Source organism: Engystomops pustulosus, chromosome 5 (genome assembly GCF_040894005.1).
Source record: "Engystomops pustulosus chromosome 5, aEngPut4.maternal, whole genome shotgun sequence".
Lineage (NCBI taxonomy): Eukaryota > Metazoa > Chordata > Amphibia > Anura > Leptodactylidae > Engystomops > Engystomops pustulosus.
In genome coordinates, this window is record NC_092415.1 from 167,336,520 (window position 1) to 167,356,556 (window position 20,037).

A 20,037-nucleotide genomic window follows, 5' to 3' on the forward strand; every position below is an offset into this window, starting at 1 on the left:
TAGAATAAAATCTACATGTTACTGATGTAGCAGCCAAGTCACTGCTGAAAGACAAAGCTTCTAAGCTTTAAAGGAAATCTACCATCAAAATGCTTCATGATAAACCAGGGACACTTACTCATAGATCCAAGGACTGTAACTGTGGTAATCTATTTATATTTGTTATCCATGGCCTCCTTCCTTCTAAAATCAACATTAACCATTATGCTAATGAGCCACAAGGGCTCTGTGAGGGCCTTAATAGAGCATAACTCCCAACCCTCCCGAATGCAGTGGGACAGTCCCTGGACGGTCAGGAGTTTGTCCCATTTTTTCCCGCTGTGTCCCACCTACTGGTCACATCAAGAATCGCTCATTGGGACTTGGAGGCAGATTGCAGAGGAGATGTGCGGGACACAGCTCCTCCCCCCCTGCTCCATGTCCCACCTCCTGGTCCGGACTCCAGCTGCTGATTCCCAGGAGCACAAGGTGGAACACGGCTGGTGCCAGCTCCTTCCACAGTGCGGGCTTCAGCCTCGACCCTCCTCGAGCCTTTTTCCGTAGATGCACTCCGGACTGGCAGTTGTTTGGGGCACTACGAGGTGGGGCTGCTCTCTGGCAAGGGCACTATGAAAGGGAGCTGCTAGCAGGAGGGGAGGGGCATTATGAGGTGGAGCTGCTACCCCAGGAGTACTATGAAGGGAATCTGCTGCCTACATGGGGCACTATGAGTGGAGATGCTGCCTGGGGGGCACAATGAATGGGAGCTTCTGTTTGGGGGGGGGGGATGCTATGTGGGGGAGCCACTGTCGGGGTTATATGAGGGGAGATGCTGAGTGGGCACAGTATGAAGTGGAGCTTCTGAGGGAGCCACAATATGAGGGTTGCCTGAATATGAGGGAGCCACAATGTGAGGTGGAGTTGGAAGCTGCAAATCATGTCCCTCTTTCGCCACCCTTAAAGGTGGGAGGTATGCCAGAGCCCCTCTGTGCAGTAGCTTCACATGTTCGATTAAACATGATCACCATGAACATGAGCTTCTGGTCTCACACACATAATACACCTTGTGCGTATAACACAGAGCACCAGTAGTAGGTCAGTACTTTCTCATCCTTGCCATATGACTTCCTCTATAGCCACTGCCAAGTGAACAACATGACTACAATCCATGAGAAGAAACTGAATGCTTGCCTATGGGACCAGACTAGAGACAATAAAATGACAATTTAAATCAGCCTTTTTATAGGATTTTAGTTTATTTAAAATAAGATTTGAGAAAATCGGTCAAAACAAGTTACAATTCAGATAACTTATTCATGTTAAATGACAAAAAAAAAAAGATACAATTCTGAGAAGGTTTCAGGATCTGTGTATGCAAGTTACAGAGATGCTACGAGGGACTAGACACAAGGGAAGCCACTCAGATCAGACACTTCCTATACCCAATGGATTATTATTGTGATTATTCTCACGTTTAAATAAAAGTCATCTAAAGACATTTTATAACAATTAGTGCAAAAAAAAATTCTTTCCTATGATCAGTGCGACCAATCAGAGGCCTGCTTTTATGTTATAGAAGGTAGGAAGTGATTGTGAAGATCACTCCTTACACTGATGCTCTATAATGTCTCTCTCCATAGTGTAACCCGCTTCTCCACCAGTCACAGCTTGGAGTTTCATCAGTCACAAACCAGACACATGTTCGGTCTGAGAAACAATGTGCAGCCACATTGACTGACTACGACTACATGATCCAAACTGAAGTAGATTGCGCCTGCACTGCTGTGAGAACCACGTTACAATGCGGTCACATAGAGCGTGTTTGTTGGAGTGAACATGGCCGTGTGACCCAGCTACAAGATGCAGCCATTTTGTAAGCTGACAGAGTTTGAGGGAGGGATCTGTCACCACAATGGATCCTTATATGTAAGAGGCTTTCCTGCTGTGTCACTTATTATTCCATCTTCTTAAATATCCATGTGCCTGTGTGCAGGGACAGAGCCACACATTTGTATACATCTACACTACACACAACTACCTCTGAGTCAGAGTTTACAGCACTGGAATACAGGACATGTTATGTGGATCATGTGACCAGTTAAAAGTACGATGTAATGTCAAGCAATCGCCATCACTACTAAAATACTTAACGCAAAATAGAAGAAAACATGCAGTAATATAACAGCTGGGACCCTCTTGAGAAGACAAGTGCAGGATAAGGACTAAAGCACAGGTCAGCGGTGACCAGATTTCATGGCCTGACAGGAGCAGCATAAAAGAGTCATGATAAACATTCAGCGCTGCTGTTGTGCCGGGACTCCCTGTATCATATTTCACTGTGATGCAGGGACTCCCTGTATCATATCTTTCGATGCACGATTCAAGAGTCCCGTCTTGTGTATTTTAGCCCAAACTCATTTGTCTCAAAGATCTAAAAATCGCAGCACACCTGTCCACAGGCTGCAATACTGGACAGGTGTGCCACCATGTACATACAGCATCCACGCTTTCCCAACCCTGGACCATCCAACTAACATACCAGAGGCAGAATGAGATCTCTGTATAGAGCGGGTCTGATACATCAGTGTGAAACCCCTCTACCAGAAAATGACACCACGGGGGGGTAAACAGTTTATTCAGCTCTAGTTACATTGCGGTGCATACAGCTGTTGCTTTAAGCGGCTTCTTCTAGGTTTTTTTTTGTTTTAGGGTGAACGTCTCAGCGCTACGATTCAAATAACACAAAGCTGCACAGACTTAGTTTTCAAAATTTAGGACGTTGCTATCAAAATGGGTCTGGACGTGGCGCTCAAACGCCTGCTGGTCGCACTCCAGGGGGAACTGCTCGTTGCACATGGGGCAAACCTTCCAGTGACTCTCCACATGTTCCTCAAACTGACTCTGGTTGTAGTTGGGAGGAAACACCATGGTGCACAGAGGGCACTTCTTCTGGATTGTGTATCTGAAAGCAGGGCACAGACAGTAAGAATGGGGGACTCGACTACATTAAAATGAAATCCCCTAATGATCGTAATGAATACAAGTAAAAACTAAGAAAATACCTTGGATCAAAGCAAAACCCAGACTGGTCTTGTCCAATGAAGCTTGGAGGATCTTGGTCCAGTGTCAAAGCCACATGGTCGTCATCCTGCAATGCAAACGTAACAAATAAAGTGTGTATCATACAACATGTAACATAAAAGGTCCACAGCTGGGCATATAGAGCCCGCTACACTCAAACTGTATTGCTTTATTATTCCCTAGTTATTTATGGGTCTTATCATGCTGTAAGTCATTGTCCAATCAGTGCCAGTCTGTGCAGGGACACACCCACTTGACTCATTACTCATGCAGAGTAAGTCTGGAACAGCAGGAAAGATTTTCCAGAACTCTTAGTTGATAAGAAATACAACAACCACAAGAGGCGACATGTACATTTTTACAGTTTTTGGCCCATAACATCGCTCTGAGGTGGTCGCAGTAACAGAAACTGCAAAACGCGTCTGTTCTGTGTAGTTTTTGTAACTTCCCAGCAGGGCGGCAGCACAAATCCTGGTAACATCAGATATAATCTGAGCTTGGGCCGGGATCCTGAGGTCTCACAGGTGTAATTCTATCTGCTCATAAAAAGAACAACAAAATACCGAAGCAAATGATTGTAATAGTCTTGTGTCATCACACAGATCGGGGCGACGCTGCGCAGCAATGTGACGAATCCAGAATGCAAGGCAAAGCAAATCAGCCCATGACAGGAGACATTGTGACCCGAAAAGAAGCAAACTGCTAAATGATCTTCTATCCCATCCCCTTGTAAGTTGTGTATAAATAACTAGGAGAAGCTGACAAGGGAGTCACGGCGCTGAGTGATGTGTACATGGAGATACAGGCAGCCATGCATGTCCCCGGCCTCTCCTGCGCTCAGGCGCATCACTTACATTGCCCTGTCAGGCGGAGGCTACATCACATCATCAGCTCTGCCAGCCGTGCTCTAACAACACAAATCTATCTGCAGAGCATCGCGCCCATCACAGGAAGCGCCGCGCCACAGAACGCCAATAATGACAATTATACGAAAACGCTGGCATGTGGGAAGTAATGGGGTCAGGAACAAGCGAATAACACAAAGCAGATATGTTCTACTCCTCCTCATATCAGAGGGAAAACCTATAATCACTAGTACATACACCTTCTACTCACATGTGCAGGATTTCAGCTTTTTATCTATGTACATCATTGTGTATGTAGTGTAGTGCTATATAATGCTTCCTGTCATATACAAGTGTTGAAGCTGATTCGCTGGAATGACAGAAAACAGGAAGGTGTGAGGTTTGGAAAGACTTTAAAATGGTCAAATTACGATGAACAAGATGAAAATGTCATGGCACATCCAGATTCTTTATTTATCATCCTTAAAATACATGACAGTGTAAGCAGTTGGTGGTGGGGCTATACATTTAGCCTTACTCGTGGTATTATGATGGCTGAACAGCTACAAAACTTTTCTTCTATGTAAAGGGTTAGACCAACTCATATTGGTCCAAGGAAAGCACTGACAGCGCCTCCTCTGGGCACATAAGCCTCACACCTGAACCATGGAGCAATGGATGGCCGGGTTTGAATTTTCTTTGATATTATGTGGACGGCCGGCACATGTACTGTACATCTCTTATTAGAAGACAAGTCCAAGCTGGCAGTGTGCCCCTCCAGGTATATTAGGAAATTTGGACCCCAACATTCTGTGGAGGTGACCAGTTGTAGACCAAGACGATCATGGCAATAGTTTTCCCTAATGTCAGTGGCCTCATTGCAAAAGAAAAAGTGCCCTGCCATAGACTGCAAAGATTGTTCAGGAACAGAGTGGAGACGACCCACAGATTAAGGCGTTAACTTGGCTCCACATATACCTGATCAGAGATCTGGGTGATTTGGAGATGAGCCAAAGACCATTCCATTCTATGCACTTCACAATACAGGGCTTCAGGGGATGTTCTCAAGTGCAGCATTAATGACCTCTCCACAGGATATATGATAAATAGTGATCCCACCTCTGAGACCCACATCTATCTCCTAAATAAGGGTCCATCGACCCGCTTTCTGCAGCCACTCTCCATTCGGTCATTTAGAGAAGTCATAAAAACACTATAAAAGGATCAGCTACTAACGTATTAATGCCTTATACCAAAGGACACATTCAGGGGTATTGTGGACAGGTTTGAGGACCTACTCAGTGTTCACCAGATAGTTATGGCTTACATGTTTTGAACCTGTATTTAATCCTTTGCCTGACAATCTCCTAGATCAGTGATTTTCAACCTTTTTTGAGCCACGGCACACTTTTTATACTTAGAAAATCCTGTGTCACACCACCAACCAAAATAGCACAAAATGACACTAAAACAGTCATAAAAGGCCCCCCTTTACTAATTAAAAGGCCCCAGAGGCCCCCCTTTACTAATTAAAAGGCCCCAGAGGCCCCCCTTTACTAATTAAAAGACCCCAGAGGCCCCCCTTTACTAATTAAAAGACCCCAGAGGCCCCCCTTTACTAATTAAAAGGCCCCAGAGGCCCCCCTTTACTAATTAAAAGGCCCCAGAGGCCCCCCTTTACTAATTAAAAGGCCCCAGAGGCCCCCCTTTACTAATTAAAAGGCCCCAGAGGCCCCCCTTTACTAATTAAAAGGCCCCAGAGGCCCCCCTTTACTAATTAAAAGGCCCCAGAGGCCCCCCTTTACTAATTAAAAGGCCCCAGAGGCCCCCCTTTCCTAATTAAAAGGCCCCAGAGGCCCCCCTTTCCTAATTAAAAGGCCCCAGAGGCCCCCCTTTCCTAATTAAAAGGCCCCAGAGGCCCACCTTTACTAATAAAAAAAAAAAGACCCTAGCTGCCTTCCCTATACAAATAATAACCTTATATACTTACCCTTGATGTCTTCTTCCGCGTACCTTCACTCCTAATGGCGATCCGCTCACCTTCTGTAGCTCCTGCACCGCGCGCCTCTGGTCACGTGACTGACACGACCTGACGTCAGGTCGCGTCAGTCACGTGACATGGGCCGCGCGGTGCAGGAGCTACAGAAGATGGGCGGATCGCCGACGCGGGGGCGTAGGTAAGTATGGGCGCGGCGGCAGCGCTACACAGGGGCATCATAGTTCGGGGAACTTTCCCCGCGGCACACTCAACCATGTGTCGCGGCACACTAGTGTGCCGCGGCACACAGGTTGAAAATCACTGTCCTAGATGCTCACTAGGAAGCACCTCTATGGCCAAGGACGCATGAGATATGTCCTGGATTCTAGGAGGAATAATTTTGGATCCCTGGCACCTATAATCTAAATGTTTTTTTTCTCTGAAAGAAAAAAGATCTCCTATCCATACGAATCTAAAATTGTGCCATCCGAAGATATTTCCGATTAAAGTGACAATTTTGGGGACAATTTTTATTTATTAAAAAAAAAAAACAAAACACTCATTACTGCAGTTTAACAGTTAATATCTCCGGCACCTAGAAACACAATCCTAGATTCAAATGAAAAAAGGAGATCCTCCTCTTTCAGAGAAAAAAACCTGAGGATTTAGGTACCAGGGATCCACAGTTAAAGGGGTTATCCAGGTTTAAAAAATTTCTTATGGCCGGGCTGGGGAGGGCTATTTAAACATAATAAACATGTACTTACCTCCTCCAGTGCTGCCGATGTCCCGCGCCGTGGCCGGTCTTCTCTGTGCGCCGGTTTCATTACAAGTGCGCACAGAGAGCTTCCGACCGGCCGGAAGCTCCCATGCGCACCATCTCCCAGCGCTTACAACGCTGAGAGATAGGGACGGATGGGAGGAGCCGTCCACATCACGAACCGGAAGCTCCCTGTGCGCGGCTTCCGGATCGAAGGGACCGCGTCGCGGGACATCAGCGGCGCCGGAGGAGGTAAGTCCATGTTTATTATGTTTAACTAGCCCTCCCCAGCCCGGCCATAAAAAAATTTTTAATCCCGGATAACCCCTTTAATTCCCGCTGAAGTGTGGTCCCTCTCCAGCTTCTTAGCTGGCAGGCTACAGGGAGAAGTATGGAGGAGGGTGCACAGAAGAGCGTCTTATCGATGTTATGCGTCTTTGTATATATAAATAAACATTTGCCTTTATGACTGTGAGTAGGTGTGAAGCAAGTTATTATCTGTTTGGGGGACATTTTTTCCATCAAAGTAAATTTTTATAAAACATTTTACATTTTAGGCACACAGGTGCCTATAGTTATAAACATTCTAATGCAAATGTTCTGCTTTCAGAAAATATATGATTTGTTGGGGTTTAGTATAATTCTTTAAACTGTAATTTCAGTTTTATTTGTAGACATCAAAATTCTAAAAATTACTCTGGCCAATAATGTGACAAAATTTCTAGACAAAGGAGAAGGGTTAATATGTGAGAGGGTAAAACACAGATTAATATGAAGGTAATGTTAATTAAAGTTCCCTGGTAAACTAGAAGAGTCTCCTGTCATGTACAGGAATGGTATGAGACACCATGCAGAATGTGAGGTGAAGGAGGGCGACACATTTCGGACCTTAAAACTGACAGTGAAGCAAGTAGGACAGGTCCCTAATTATCTTCAATCAAAGCGACCAGGAACCTGAAGGCTGGAGGAAGAAATCCCGTCCTCTGTTATGGGCACTGAATGCCATGGCCATTATCTTACCTGTCTGGGCAATTATCAACTTCTGCAAAGGTTAATAGCAATTAAACACAGCAAACTAGACTAAATGAGGAACAGGTCATGGTGCCGCTGTACGGCAAAGAGCACAGGAAGTATTCCTCATCACATGTATATTGCCAAGCTCAAAAAGTCCTGCAGTCTAAATGTAGAAGAGCAAATCTAAAAACACACTGACATTTCAATTTAATTGAGAAAAAAAAATTCAAGAAAACATCTTGCTGCAGTCCTGAACACCATGTAGCGCGGTGCCAGGGCTCCACCATTATCAATTGTCTCCCTCTGTCACCCGAGAGGATACTCTGCTAATACAAGTGGCATAGGGTACAATGGGTCGTGAGACTTGTTAAAAGATGTCAAAATGCTAAAGAGACGCATACGAGCCATGATCCTATCCGAGTGACAAAAGAGTTTATCCGCATTCTTTGGAAACTAAACCGCGTTAAGGAAAACGCTAGAAGAGAATGTGTAACCTGGAGACAGCACAATGTTGTATCCTTCACAGCAGGCGACATAAGGATAAGACAAGTCTAGAGACAATAACAAATAAATGCCTCTTACGGATTATTTCAGGAAGAATAGCTCATGAACACTCAGTCGAGCCAGGAATTCATGTGTTTGAGTGTACAAGAGCTTTCCCTTCTGATAACCCAGTTGAGCCAGGAATGCATGTTTTTAGAGGATCAGAAAGGAAAGCTCATGCACACTCAGTTGAACCAAGATTGCACGAGTTTGGAATGATCAGAAGGCGAAGCGATTTGGCAAATTTAATGTTGCAACAGCAATATTGGGCCAGTTCATAAATTTAGTTCTTATACCTCGGAATAAAAACACAACAATCTTGGGGCCAGTTCACATCTCAGTTATTATGAGACAAATGTGAATCCTTCCATTCTATGCACTGCTGGTACAACCTCACAATTATTGATGATAAAAACACTGGTAAATAACCAAGATGTAATATGGATGCACAGAAAACCACTGAAAGAAGAAATAATATACAAATGCCTACCTGATTGTTCTCATCGGGGTCCTCCAGACCATCGGGCCGGCTCAGATTCCGAGCAGGCTGACTGCAAACCACCTTGTCTATCAGAGTCCAGGAAGGGGGCCTCGCTGGAGGACCCTGTACATCATCTGGATTAAAAGCTCCATCAGCGCCATCTAATAAAGTAGAAGAATAGTTTGGTCAATCATTTACAGACCTCAATTCTCAAAATGCTCTTATACAACAATACAATAAAAATTAGACAGGGAACTGCTGAGGGCTGCGTTCACGTGAAAAGGGATGTGCCGACTTTCCCTACGCAGCAGGCGGCCATAGTCCTGCTGTACAGCAAAAGATCTCCTCATTTGTAGGATCCAAGTGATATGCCATCACTTTATAACATAGGAATACCCCTTTAAGGTCTGCCACCACCCCTTTAATTGGACTGCCAATTACCATCACTCACCTCTGGTTGTCTGAGATGCATAAGGATTTCCAAACTGCAGTACGGGAGGCTGTATTGGGATTACAGGGACGTCCCTATGTTCTTCACAATAAGGATTAAAGAACTGCAGGCCCTGTGAGCTGGTCCCTGGTAGTGTATGATCACTCGCTGCCCTCGCCGACAGTCTTTCCAAATTAATTTCAAGTTCCTATAAAAGGGAGAGGACAACAAATACCAAAATATTACATTTACAACACACGGGTAAACAAGCTACACCTGTGCCTCTTACTGCATGGTAGTCTATTTCAAGGGGGTCTCCAAAATGCTAATGAAGTATCCATATGATAAATCAATATCAGATGGTTGAGGACTTAAAGGCATTGTCTGCATGGCTGCTTCCTTCCAAAAACAGATCCTCTCCGGACCATAGGTAGTGTGTGGTATTGCACTAAACTCTATTCATCTCTAGACGATTAAAGGGGTTGTCCGAGACAGGGTGGGCACGGCCGGGCACCTTCGTGGCGGGACACAGCAGTGCGGGACGCTGGGAGCGACCGCAGAAGTAAGTAAAGGTTTATTTATTTATTTTTAAGCAGCCCCTTCCTGACCACTATTGGTTTTTTCATGGTCTCGGACAACCCCGAGCATTTTTGTATTTCAATATCCATACAAAACCTTTAAGAGTTCAGGAATCTGCACACAAAACAGAGTGGAGCAACAGGTACACAGCTTGGACATTAGAGTGTATGGACCTGATCAATGGGGGTTGGAAAATCTACCATCGAAATCCATCATGACAAACTTACTCATAGATCCAAGCACTGTGGTAATAGTCTTATATTTGTTATTTATATCAACTTTTAGAATTATTATTTAGACTGTTACCTGAGCCCCTCCATGCTGCAGATTCACAGGCTATTACATTCTGCAGGAGCACTGCCCCCTCTCAGGGTGCGCTCACTGCTGCAGAGATTACAGGAAGTGCAGGGGGGAGGGGAGATTAATATACGCTGCTGCAGTGTAATGGCCTGTGAAGCAGAGCACAGAAGGGTTCTGTAACACACTGATAGCAATTCTGGCTCATTAGCATCATTTCAAAAGTTGATTTTAGAACGAAGGAGGCCATGAATAGCAATATAACAAGATTTCCACAGTCACGGTGCCTGGATCTATGTAAGTGTCCCTGGTTAATCATGATGGATTCTGATGGTAGATTTCCTTTAAAATTGGATAGGTCATCAATAAGATGAAGCAGAAAACCCCTTTCTAATATACTTCCTTTACCGCTTTGCTGAACCCCACATGCCCATGTAAGCTTGGCTCATTAGTGCAGGTATACTGGATAGCAGAGCAATGAGGAGATCCCATCACTCATTGTCTAGAGAAGTGAAGGACTGGATGGTCAATATTCAACTGTCCCATCTTCATCTACCCCAACATCTACAGTAGTGGTGGTCTCAGGAGGCCCCCAGACACCATAAGCAGTTAGTTGCGTTGAAGTCAGTGGGTGTGCAAGTGGTAAAGATCTTACAGAAGAAGACGCACAGAACATATGAAGGGCACAGTTAGAGATGAACGGACCCAATGTTTGCATTTGGCGTCGGCCATGCGACCTGGACATATTAACGAATTGGAGGGTGAACAAATGTTATGCCGCCATTATGTCCGGGTCGCACGTCCAAATGCAAACATCGGATTAGCTCATCTCCAGGACAGACAAGTCCTGTAATAAGGGACTTTACCCGTATGTCGTGCTCCAGTTTATTCTTCTCGCTCAGCAGCACGTCCACATGGCAGTTCAGCTTGGATATTTCCCGCTCCCTCTCTGCTAACTGGATCTGCAGAGACATCAAGTGGTAAGTTCTTTAGTACATCAGAGACATCTTCTCGCTACTATCTCACCTCTTATGCACCATTATTAGCATTTTATTCTTCCTTACTGTACCCATACATGTCACAGTATAACCTCCCCAGTCAGCTTCCTTCCCTCCGCACTCTATCATGTTACACCCCTGTCCTCCTCACCCCATGTCTAGACTTCCACCAGGACTCATACCACCCACATGTCCTCTCTGCCTACATGTGAGGAGGTGGTGGTAACAGCCATCAGTAGGTCACACAGACGCTCATAAACCATTAAACACCCTACAGCAGAGTCCGGACAATCACAACTACATCAGAGGAAGTGGCTACAATCTTTCATGACGTGACACATTTTATTTGTCATCTGCTGGAGGTCTGAAGCTCTGTACAGCAATGGGGGAGGTCTTTTCTCAGGTTTGACGTACAATAAAACATTACCCTCAAGTCAGAGGTTAAAGCGTATCCCAGCAGTCATATTTCATACACAGGCAGATTGAGGAGCCTTCCATTACTCCTGGGGAGACCCCGATGTTGGATCTGGAAGATCACAATATTTCTCTATGTATCTTATGATGCAAACTCCCTGTCAGTCAATGGATCCGGGAGCCAGACGAGGAAGCTAAAAGATGGTGACACATGTTTTATGGTTACTTGATGCAGTTTTTAAAGCCCAAATCTGGAGTGACTGAACAAAAGAAAGTTCTTGTTTTTCATGATTTACATCTAGCTTTGGCTTTAAAAACTGCAAAAAAAAACCCTTCAAGTAAATGTATCATCAAAATCAAGCATAGCAGTGTAACAGCCTGTGAAGCTACAGTAACACCACCAGAGCCATTCAGGCTCATTAGCATAATTTTACAAGTTGGTTTTAGAAGGAGGGAGGCCATCGATAAATATAAGATGATTACCACAGTCACACTGCTTGGATCTATGAGTAAGTGTCCCTGGTTTATCATGATGGATTTTGATGGTAGATTTCCTTCAAAGTGTATTCTCAACCCTAAAAAGGCACTCTGTCACCAACATTTAATCCGCTAAACTACTAGCCCCCTCAGGTAGGGTATGATATGTCCTTTCTAGCATTTATCATAAAACTGACCAAGGGGTCCAACATCACCTATTCACAATCTAATAGAAAGTGGACCGGCTACTAGGACATGAATGGTTTGGGCAGGGGTAGCAGGTAGGTAGAATATGTTCTTATAAATCCCATATAGTCATTCCCTGTTGTATGACAGATCAGTCATATTTTCTATTACAGAGCAGTGTTCAGTATGTAAAGATGAAGAATATGGAATCACATGGAATTTACTCAGAAAGGCAGCGGAGGGCATTTTCTCTTCTGGAAGCAGACTTGGGTTTCACGGGTCTTCTGAGGTGGTTGTGATCATGTGAAACATTCCTCACCTTTTGCTGAGCAGCCTCATAAGTAGGCAAGTAGATTTTCAGAACCATAAAGGCACATAATATCTCCCCAGCGCTACATTACACTGCGCTCCAACAAGCTCAACCTATTTGCCTTTGGCAGATCAGCCAAATTTCGTTTCCATAATACAAGTAGTAAAATGGTGCATCACAGATCAGAGGTGTCCTGACTGGGCTGACCTACAGCTACCAAGCTCATGCTAACTATACGGCCTTACCCTGTACTGATCCTCATGAACAGCCAGCTGAAGTTTAACACTTTCATTAAGTTTCAGTTGTTCCTTCCACTTTAACTCCATCTTGGCCACATCATCAGCGTACGCACTGCACCTTGCCTTTTCTTCCTAGAAGAACAATTAGAAATCTTTATATAACGGTAACACAGTTTCTGTTCTATATTTGTAATTACAGTCACCAGATAACATGGAGCCGAAGCTGGAAAATGATGGATTCTAAGAGGTCCAGACATGCATGAAACATTTGTGAATTCATGAGCAGCCATTTTGAATAAAGTGCACCTCTAGATACTGTGTATGTAACACAATGGGGCCTTAAATGGCTTTTCCAAGGGCCGGGGCAGGGTAAGGAAAACAAAAAAAAAAAACATAACATAGATTTACTCTGACTCCTGTGTCACACTTTCCAGTTGCAGGTCCTGCACTCAACCGGAAGTTCAGGGGGTCATGTGACCCAAGTCATCCAATAAATGGCATACAAAGAAGCAGGTTTTCCAAAGGACTTTAATCTGTATTGTCCCCTGGTCGAAGGAGGTCAGTCATTGTTTTTGTGGCTGTGATTTGGCTACATCACGTCCACCATTGACTTCTACTACACAGTGTCACAGTACAGTGGGTACGGAGCCCGGGTGCACCACGAGGTTGTGTTTGCCAAGAAGTAGTATGTGTTTTCTTTATTTTTCTTTCTTTATCCCAGTCGAGTTAAGGAAACACCTTCAAAATAACTTTTTACTTGTGCAAACACATTTTGGACGATAAATATTCTTCACTCAACTTGTAGATGATCCATAAAACTGAATAACTAGCTGTCGCCGTCACCCTTGCAGGACTACTCACTGCTAGCATCTGCTTGTACTTCCGATACTTCTCAGTTTTCTCAGCTATTTCCTTGTTAATGTCGGCAACTTGTTCTTTAATGACAAATTCAGGTACAGAGGAACAATATGGACTCACTGTGGAATAAAGAAAAATTCTGACTGTCCAAAACATTCTGGTAACATACAGTATATCCACACAGAAAGCCAGCGGATTGTAAGGCTTCACATTGCACAACAGCATTACTGCCATCTTTAATAGTGTTTTCAATAATGCCGCACCCTGGAGAATAACTTACCTGGTGGAGTAAAATTTGGAGTAACATCTGCTGCGGATGCCTCAGTACAGCCGTACAGATCTGCTGCCTTCTGCTGACTTTCTGCAGCTTTCTAATCAGGGAGAAAGAGAAAAATATAAAACAAAACTGTGTGATCTGTATCCCGGCCATTAAACGCTCAAGCATCAAATACCAAAAGATAAAAAAAAGGTGATATTTAGGGGTATTTAGACAAAGACAAGATTCTTAAATATACTCAGGATAATAACATTACACATTCTCCAATTCCACAGACATAATTCTGACCAAAGCTAACAGTGTGTGTTATATCCATCTCATGGATCTCAGCATCTCTGCTATGATCTGTCTCATCTCTTTCTCTATGTGTCAGTTACTAATAGACTGTTCAGAAACTAAATGAAAGTGTATATACACCTGGACTCTGATAATAATTGTCAGCACACAGCATCAAATAGCACAAAGGGACCATAAAGTGTCTGCTTAGAGAGTCCCCGCCCACACTGATCATCACTGCAGGGTTAAAATTTGAGAACTTTATTTAATGGGCAAACCCCTTTGATTTCTGTCAGGATGGGACTTCTGGGACATGGACATCCTGTTTGGTGTCTTATAGAAGTTAGACATTAATCCCCTTCACTGGGCATGGTGGGTACAGGACTTTAAAGAGGTTGTTCACTTTCCCTCATGTTTTTGTAAAGAGTGTGCAAGGGTGTAGGATAGCCAGTAACTTACCAATATACATCTATTGCACTGCAATATTTCTCAGCATCAGCTGCCATTCCTAAAATAGCCACACATGGAGGGTTGGGTGTTCTCTAACTGTCCATGAACAACTGCCCTGGCAGGACCTTAATTTAGTAATTATGAATACAAGCTTAAAGGGGTTGTCCACTTTCTGCAATTATTTGAGATTGTTTGTGTAATGAAAAGTGATCCAATTTTCCATTATATTGTCTGTATCAATTCCTCACGGTTTTCTAGATCTCTGCTTGCTGTTCTTCTATAGGAAGCTTCTATGTTTACTTCCAGTGGATAGAAATCTGTCCATGTGATGTGATGGATGCATTATTATCACACAACTCCTATTACGCTCTGTGATACTAACAGCTTGTGCACCTGCATGTCCATTACATCACACGGACAGGTTTCTATTCACTGGAGTAATCATAAAAGCTTCCTATAAAAGGACAGCAAGCAGAGATCTAGAAAACCGTGAAGAATGATACAGAAAGCATATTGGCAAAATGGATAACTTTTCCTTAAACAAACAGTATCAATAATTTGCTGAAAGTGGACAACCCCTTTAAGGTCCTGACAGGTAGATGGTTCATGAACATTTAGAGATCACTCTACATCTGCGGCCATTTTATGGACAGGAATGGCAGCTGATGAGGTTCAGTGCAGGAGATTTAATAGATGTAATACTGGTAAATTACCTTATAGTCCCTTTAATGATAGAAGCCCTCCAAGTCTTTCCATTACATAAGTATCTAATATGAGTACGTACAAGTTGGTCTGTGAGTTTCGTCACTTGCTTCTGAAGTTTCTGACATTCCTTAAATTTATCTTTATAGTGGTCGGCTGCCATTTGTAGTCTCAGCTTCAGGTCTTCAACCTCTTTCCGCAGTTCCTGTTCTGCTCTACTGCTGTCCGTGTCCTAAATACAGAAGGTTTGTTATAAGGATCTACGGCATACAGGACTGTTGTAGTTCTCAATGTAATGTACTCCTCAATTTCCTACTGGATCAATAAAGTTGTATTGTATTGCAGAATCTTTATTGCTGGATCCTCTGGACACAAACACAAATGTAATTCTTATTTCTGATTTTATAATAAAAAGATACACGTCTTACCATTACAAGCTTCCCTTGATACTAGAAGTGCTTACTAAGTACTGGCGAGCCTATCAATGGTGTCAACAGTTACATCACATGACCAGCGAGATCAGGGATTGGCTCAGGGGACACATGCAGAACGAACATGACTTAGTAATGTCTTTTTTTTCGTTTTTAAACCTGCACCATCAGGTGTGGTAAAAACCCTTTACAGGGAACCTGTCAACAGAATCCAGAGACATGCTCTGTGAGCTGTACAGAGCTCACTGTACAGAGAAGGGGGAATACAACCTCACTTATTGTGAATGATAGATCTTATAATAGTAAGGACTTTGATAAGATGGCTGCTTAATAGTTAAAAGGGAACCTGTCACCAGGAATGTCATTTTTAGCTGGTGACAGGTTGTAATCGCCTATAGTATGCAGATATAAAAAAAATGCCTTTTTCAGCATTCTGAATCATTTCCATATTTAATAATAGTTAATTTACATTCCCTAGCCCCCTGCCAGCAGCCGCCCCCTCCCTGGGACTCGACACAAGCTGTGAAATAAGTTATTGTAACTTAATGATTAAATGATTCAGAATGCTGCCAAAAGCATTTTTAAAAAATCAGCACAGGATGGAACCTACCACCAGCTAAAAATGACAGGTCCGCTTTAAGACAATAGTACAGTCTGCAGAACAGTCATAGAGGTTATATCTTTTTAAATTACATATAAGGAAATGGAAAACTAAAATAAACCTTAACCAAAATCCCAGAAAAATATGTTTTACATACACACTTTGGTGATTTCCCATGTTAAATGATACATCAGCAGAATATAAGATTCTGTTTAGAGTCTCTGTTCCTGCAATGTAGGACACAGGCGAACCTAAAATGAGAATGCACTGAGCTGAGGGGACTGCTATTATGTGAAGTATTTTAAGCAACCCATTTGACACTCATCCATCTCCTATCCACGCGATAACATGCTGTTTGGAGCATGTAACTGCTGCTCTATTCATCTCTATGCCACTGGAGGATATAGCAGAAAACTTTGTTTACTCCTTTTGGCAATGATGGACTGGCAGCCCCACCATTCATATGGAAAACAATGGACCCCAGTTCTCTCGATCAGCAGAGCCCCTACCATTGGGACCCCCACTTATCAGTCAGTTAGCCATAGGATAGGGGATACAGCACATTGTGACTGGTGTACCCCAGAATAAGTCTAGTATTCATACATATTGATACACGAGCATGTCACAATGTTTACCTGATCCTTTCTCGAGACGCCGGTTGTGGATGTCTGCCTATCCCGCAGAGTAAGCTCGGCCATAGCAGTGGCGAGTTGCTTCTTCACACTCTCCGTCTCAAGGCGAGATGTATGGAGGTCAGCCATAGTTTTATCACGTATATTTACTGCATCGCTAAGCTCCTTGGACATTAAGGTAACCTTCTGTTTGCTGGCCTGGTGATCATCCTCAATCTTACGGAGCTGCTGTTTTAAAAAGCCAATGTCTTCCTGGGGAGGACAGATGATGTACATTAAATCGTGAGGTTTTATCACGAGTAATAAGACACAGAGTAATAATATGGCAAGATATAAGCCACCCTATAGAGATGGAATGAACAAGACCTGCACAAGAATTTCACAGTTAAAACACAATTTATTTGATAAGCAAGGAATTAGCCACAAATAAAATATCACATAAGGGCTTATAAATCCAGCAACATAAATATGGCCATATGCGTGCGGGTCTCACCTTCTCAGAGGCGTTCTGCAGTAGTTCTGCACACAGCTTCTCCTTATCAGACAGACACAGCTTCATTTTGTTGATTTCCTCTTTGTAGTGAGTAATTAAGTTTTCTTTACTTAAATCCAAATTTTTTAATGTCTGTACTTCTGTCAGCAGCTTTGTGTTTTCAATTTCAGTGTTTTTTAGGTGAACCTATAAAAAAAAAGTACAATTTTATGTAAATGCATGTGAAAGAAGCAAGCAAGAAAAGAGGCAACCGGGGGGCGAGCAAGAAAAGAGGCAACAGGGGGGGCGAGCAAGAAAAGAGGCAACAGGGGGGGCGAGCAAGAAAAGAGGCAACAGGGGGGGCGAGCAAAAAAAGAGGCAACAGGGGGGGCGAGCAAGAAAAGAGGCAACAGGGGGGGGCGAGCAAGAAAAGAGGCAACAGGGGGGGCGAGCAAGAAAAGAGGCAACAGGGGGGCGAGCAAGAAAAGAGGCAACTGAGGGGTGAGCAAGAGAAGGATACAACCGAGGGGTGAGCAAGAGAAGGGAAAACTGAGGGGTGAGCAAGAGAAGGGAAAACTGAGGGGTGAGCAAGAAAAAGGGTGATAGAAAGGAGAGCAAGTGCAAAAGTGAAGGTGTAGAATAAAATGGGATAAAACAGATATATAGAAAGATTTTTAAATATAAATGCTATTAAACACCTATTTCTATATTCTTTTTACTAATCCTGTCCCTCCAGTTTATGGTTAGACTAAATAACCAAATGTGTATTTTCTCAAGCAAAAAAAAATAATCCCACAAGAAAACAACAACAAGCAGATAAATAATGTTCTCGCCAAGGTTACATAACTGGAGCCATAATTATTGTTGAGGTTTTCCACTGAAATTCCTCTCTGGAAGCAAGTTCCACCCCGGGAGCATAAAACATTCTCCAACACTGAGCTTTTTTCGAACAAAAGGAACACGGCCATTGTTCAATTCACACAAGGAAAAATCCAAAGCTCCCCGTCTCCAAGGGTAACTTGTTCCATATGTGCCTCTCACTTTGTGTGGAGAGCGAGGGTCTCATTGTTAATCTAAACCTTTCACCCCTTAATTTTAGGTCATGACCTATTGTTTTATAGGTGTCTATTGGAGAAAATATTCAGCGAATTGAAAGCGACGTTCTTGTGTAAAGTGGTGAACGGATAAGTGTGACGTTATAGTCAATAGTCATCTATTACATATATTGTGTGTATGTATGGCTTCAGTGGCCAAGTCTTTCTACTTTACACATTCAGACTAAGCACATGGCACTATTTATCTAATAAGGAATATAATAATTATTAGAACATTTAACTTCATTTCCTTTCATGTTTAATGACTTTTTTATGACTATGCATCCCTATAGATGACGCTGTCACACCAGTGTTGGCTCTCTTGTCTACTCTACTGAATGGCACGGACTAAATATATGGGTTTCTGGATTGTTTGGCTTCCAGTTATAACAAAAGCCACGACGCTGTGACTGATCCATCTTTGAAATGATCTAAAAACTGACTTATACGCCATAACAAAAGTGCTGTGCTAATGATATTCATTCCCTCATAAGGTGAAAAATCTCTGAATGAGGCAATAGGATTCATTTATGAGATTTTTACCTCCGATATGTATATGTATATATCATAAACTCATATACATAAACATATAAGACAAAGCCATAGAACTGTGTATATGACGGCTTTAAAATAGTCAAGAGTGCATGTCCAAGAAGGGCACTGTGGATGTGCACAGCACCTGATGGCTTTTCTTTATTTAGTATTCCTAGAACGGATTGCCACAACTTTGGGAAACTCAGCAGTTCCATCGTGCCCTCGTGCTTGTCACCCGGTTATGTCAGCTGTGCACCACACCGCAGCTATAGGATCTCATGTCTCCTTACCTTATATAGCTCCTTCTCATCCTTCTCATTCTTCAACTGAAATTCCAGTTGTTCTCGCTCTAATTTTATTTTCTTAAGTTTATCTTTTAAGCTGAAAAAGGAATTAAGAGAGGGTTCTAGTTTTATGTCCAATTAAAAAAAATAAATAAAAAAAACTGGGTCAATTAACACATAGCAGCACTGAACGGCTCTCTATGGCTTCTTCTATGATGGTCACTGTGCATGTAGATGGGACTCTGGGATCACACAAGCAGCTAAAAAGATGGATGTCAGGACAGAATATAACAATTCAGAACTGACATTTATCTAGAATATTGCACAGTGAAATGGGGCTTCAAAAAAAAAAAAAAAAAAAAAAAAAAACACTTATGGGTTTTCACCCCCCAACATGTTCTCACCCCCCAACTTTTACCCCACTACATTATACCAGCCCCCTCAGGTAGGGTATGAAATGTCAATTCTAGAATTCACTCTTTTAAGTGAAATCTCACCCATTTACCTAAATGAGCAGAGAAGAGTCATATTTTGCTGTGTGTCACTTCAGATGACCTTTACTTGGGCTCTATAATACCAAAAACTATGCTTTTATGTCATATTAAAGATACAAACCTCATCTTTAAGTAGACATCCGGTTCAGTGAACTACAGATACTAAACTAAACCACTAAACTCATCTCAGGCAATAGATGACTCTTCTATGCTGAATTATATATAACTTTTTTTATAGTGATATTATAAAGATTGCACATAAAAGAGGGTATGGGGGTGGGAGGAGGCGATGCATGTCAGGCAGAAGGTTTGTGAACATCT

General features: G+C 42.9%; 1 protein-coding gene across 1 annotated transcript in view; it reads right to left on the minus strand.

The window, feature by feature from the left end:
- Positions 1 to 1,204: 1,204 nt before the first annotated feature.
- Positions 1,205 to 20,037, minus strand: part of TAX1BP1 (Tax1 binding protein 1) — a 54,762-nt gene continuing 35,929 nt past the window's right edge. The window contains exons 7-18 of the mRNA XM_072153722.1: positions 19,229 to 19,319; positions 17,332 to 17,517; positions 16,842 to 17,090; positions 15,257 to 15,406; positions 13,750 to 13,840; positions 13,473 to 13,588; positions 12,618 to 12,743; positions 10,854 to 10,949; positions 9,133 to 9,319; positions 8,691 to 8,842; positions 3,042 to 3,127; positions 1,205 to 2,941 (exon numbers count right to left, since the gene is read on the minus strand). Of these exons, the coding sequence (XP_072009823.1) occupies positions 2,737 to 2,941; positions 3,042 to 3,127; positions 8,691 to 8,842; positions 9,133 to 9,319; positions 10,854 to 10,949; positions 12,618 to 12,743; positions 13,473 to 13,588; positions 13,750 to 13,840; positions 15,257 to 15,406; positions 16,842 to 17,090; positions 17,332 to 17,517; positions 19,229 to 19,319 (1,735 nt within the window). The 3' untranslated portion in view covers positions 1,205 to 2,736. The remainder of the gene's footprint in view (positions 2,942 to 3,041; positions 3,128 to 8,690; positions 8,843 to 9,132; positions 9,320 to 10,853; positions 10,950 to 12,617; positions 12,744 to 13,472; positions 13,589 to 13,749; positions 13,841 to 15,256; positions 15,407 to 16,841; positions 17,091 to 17,331; positions 17,518 to 19,228; positions 19,320 to 20,037) is intronic.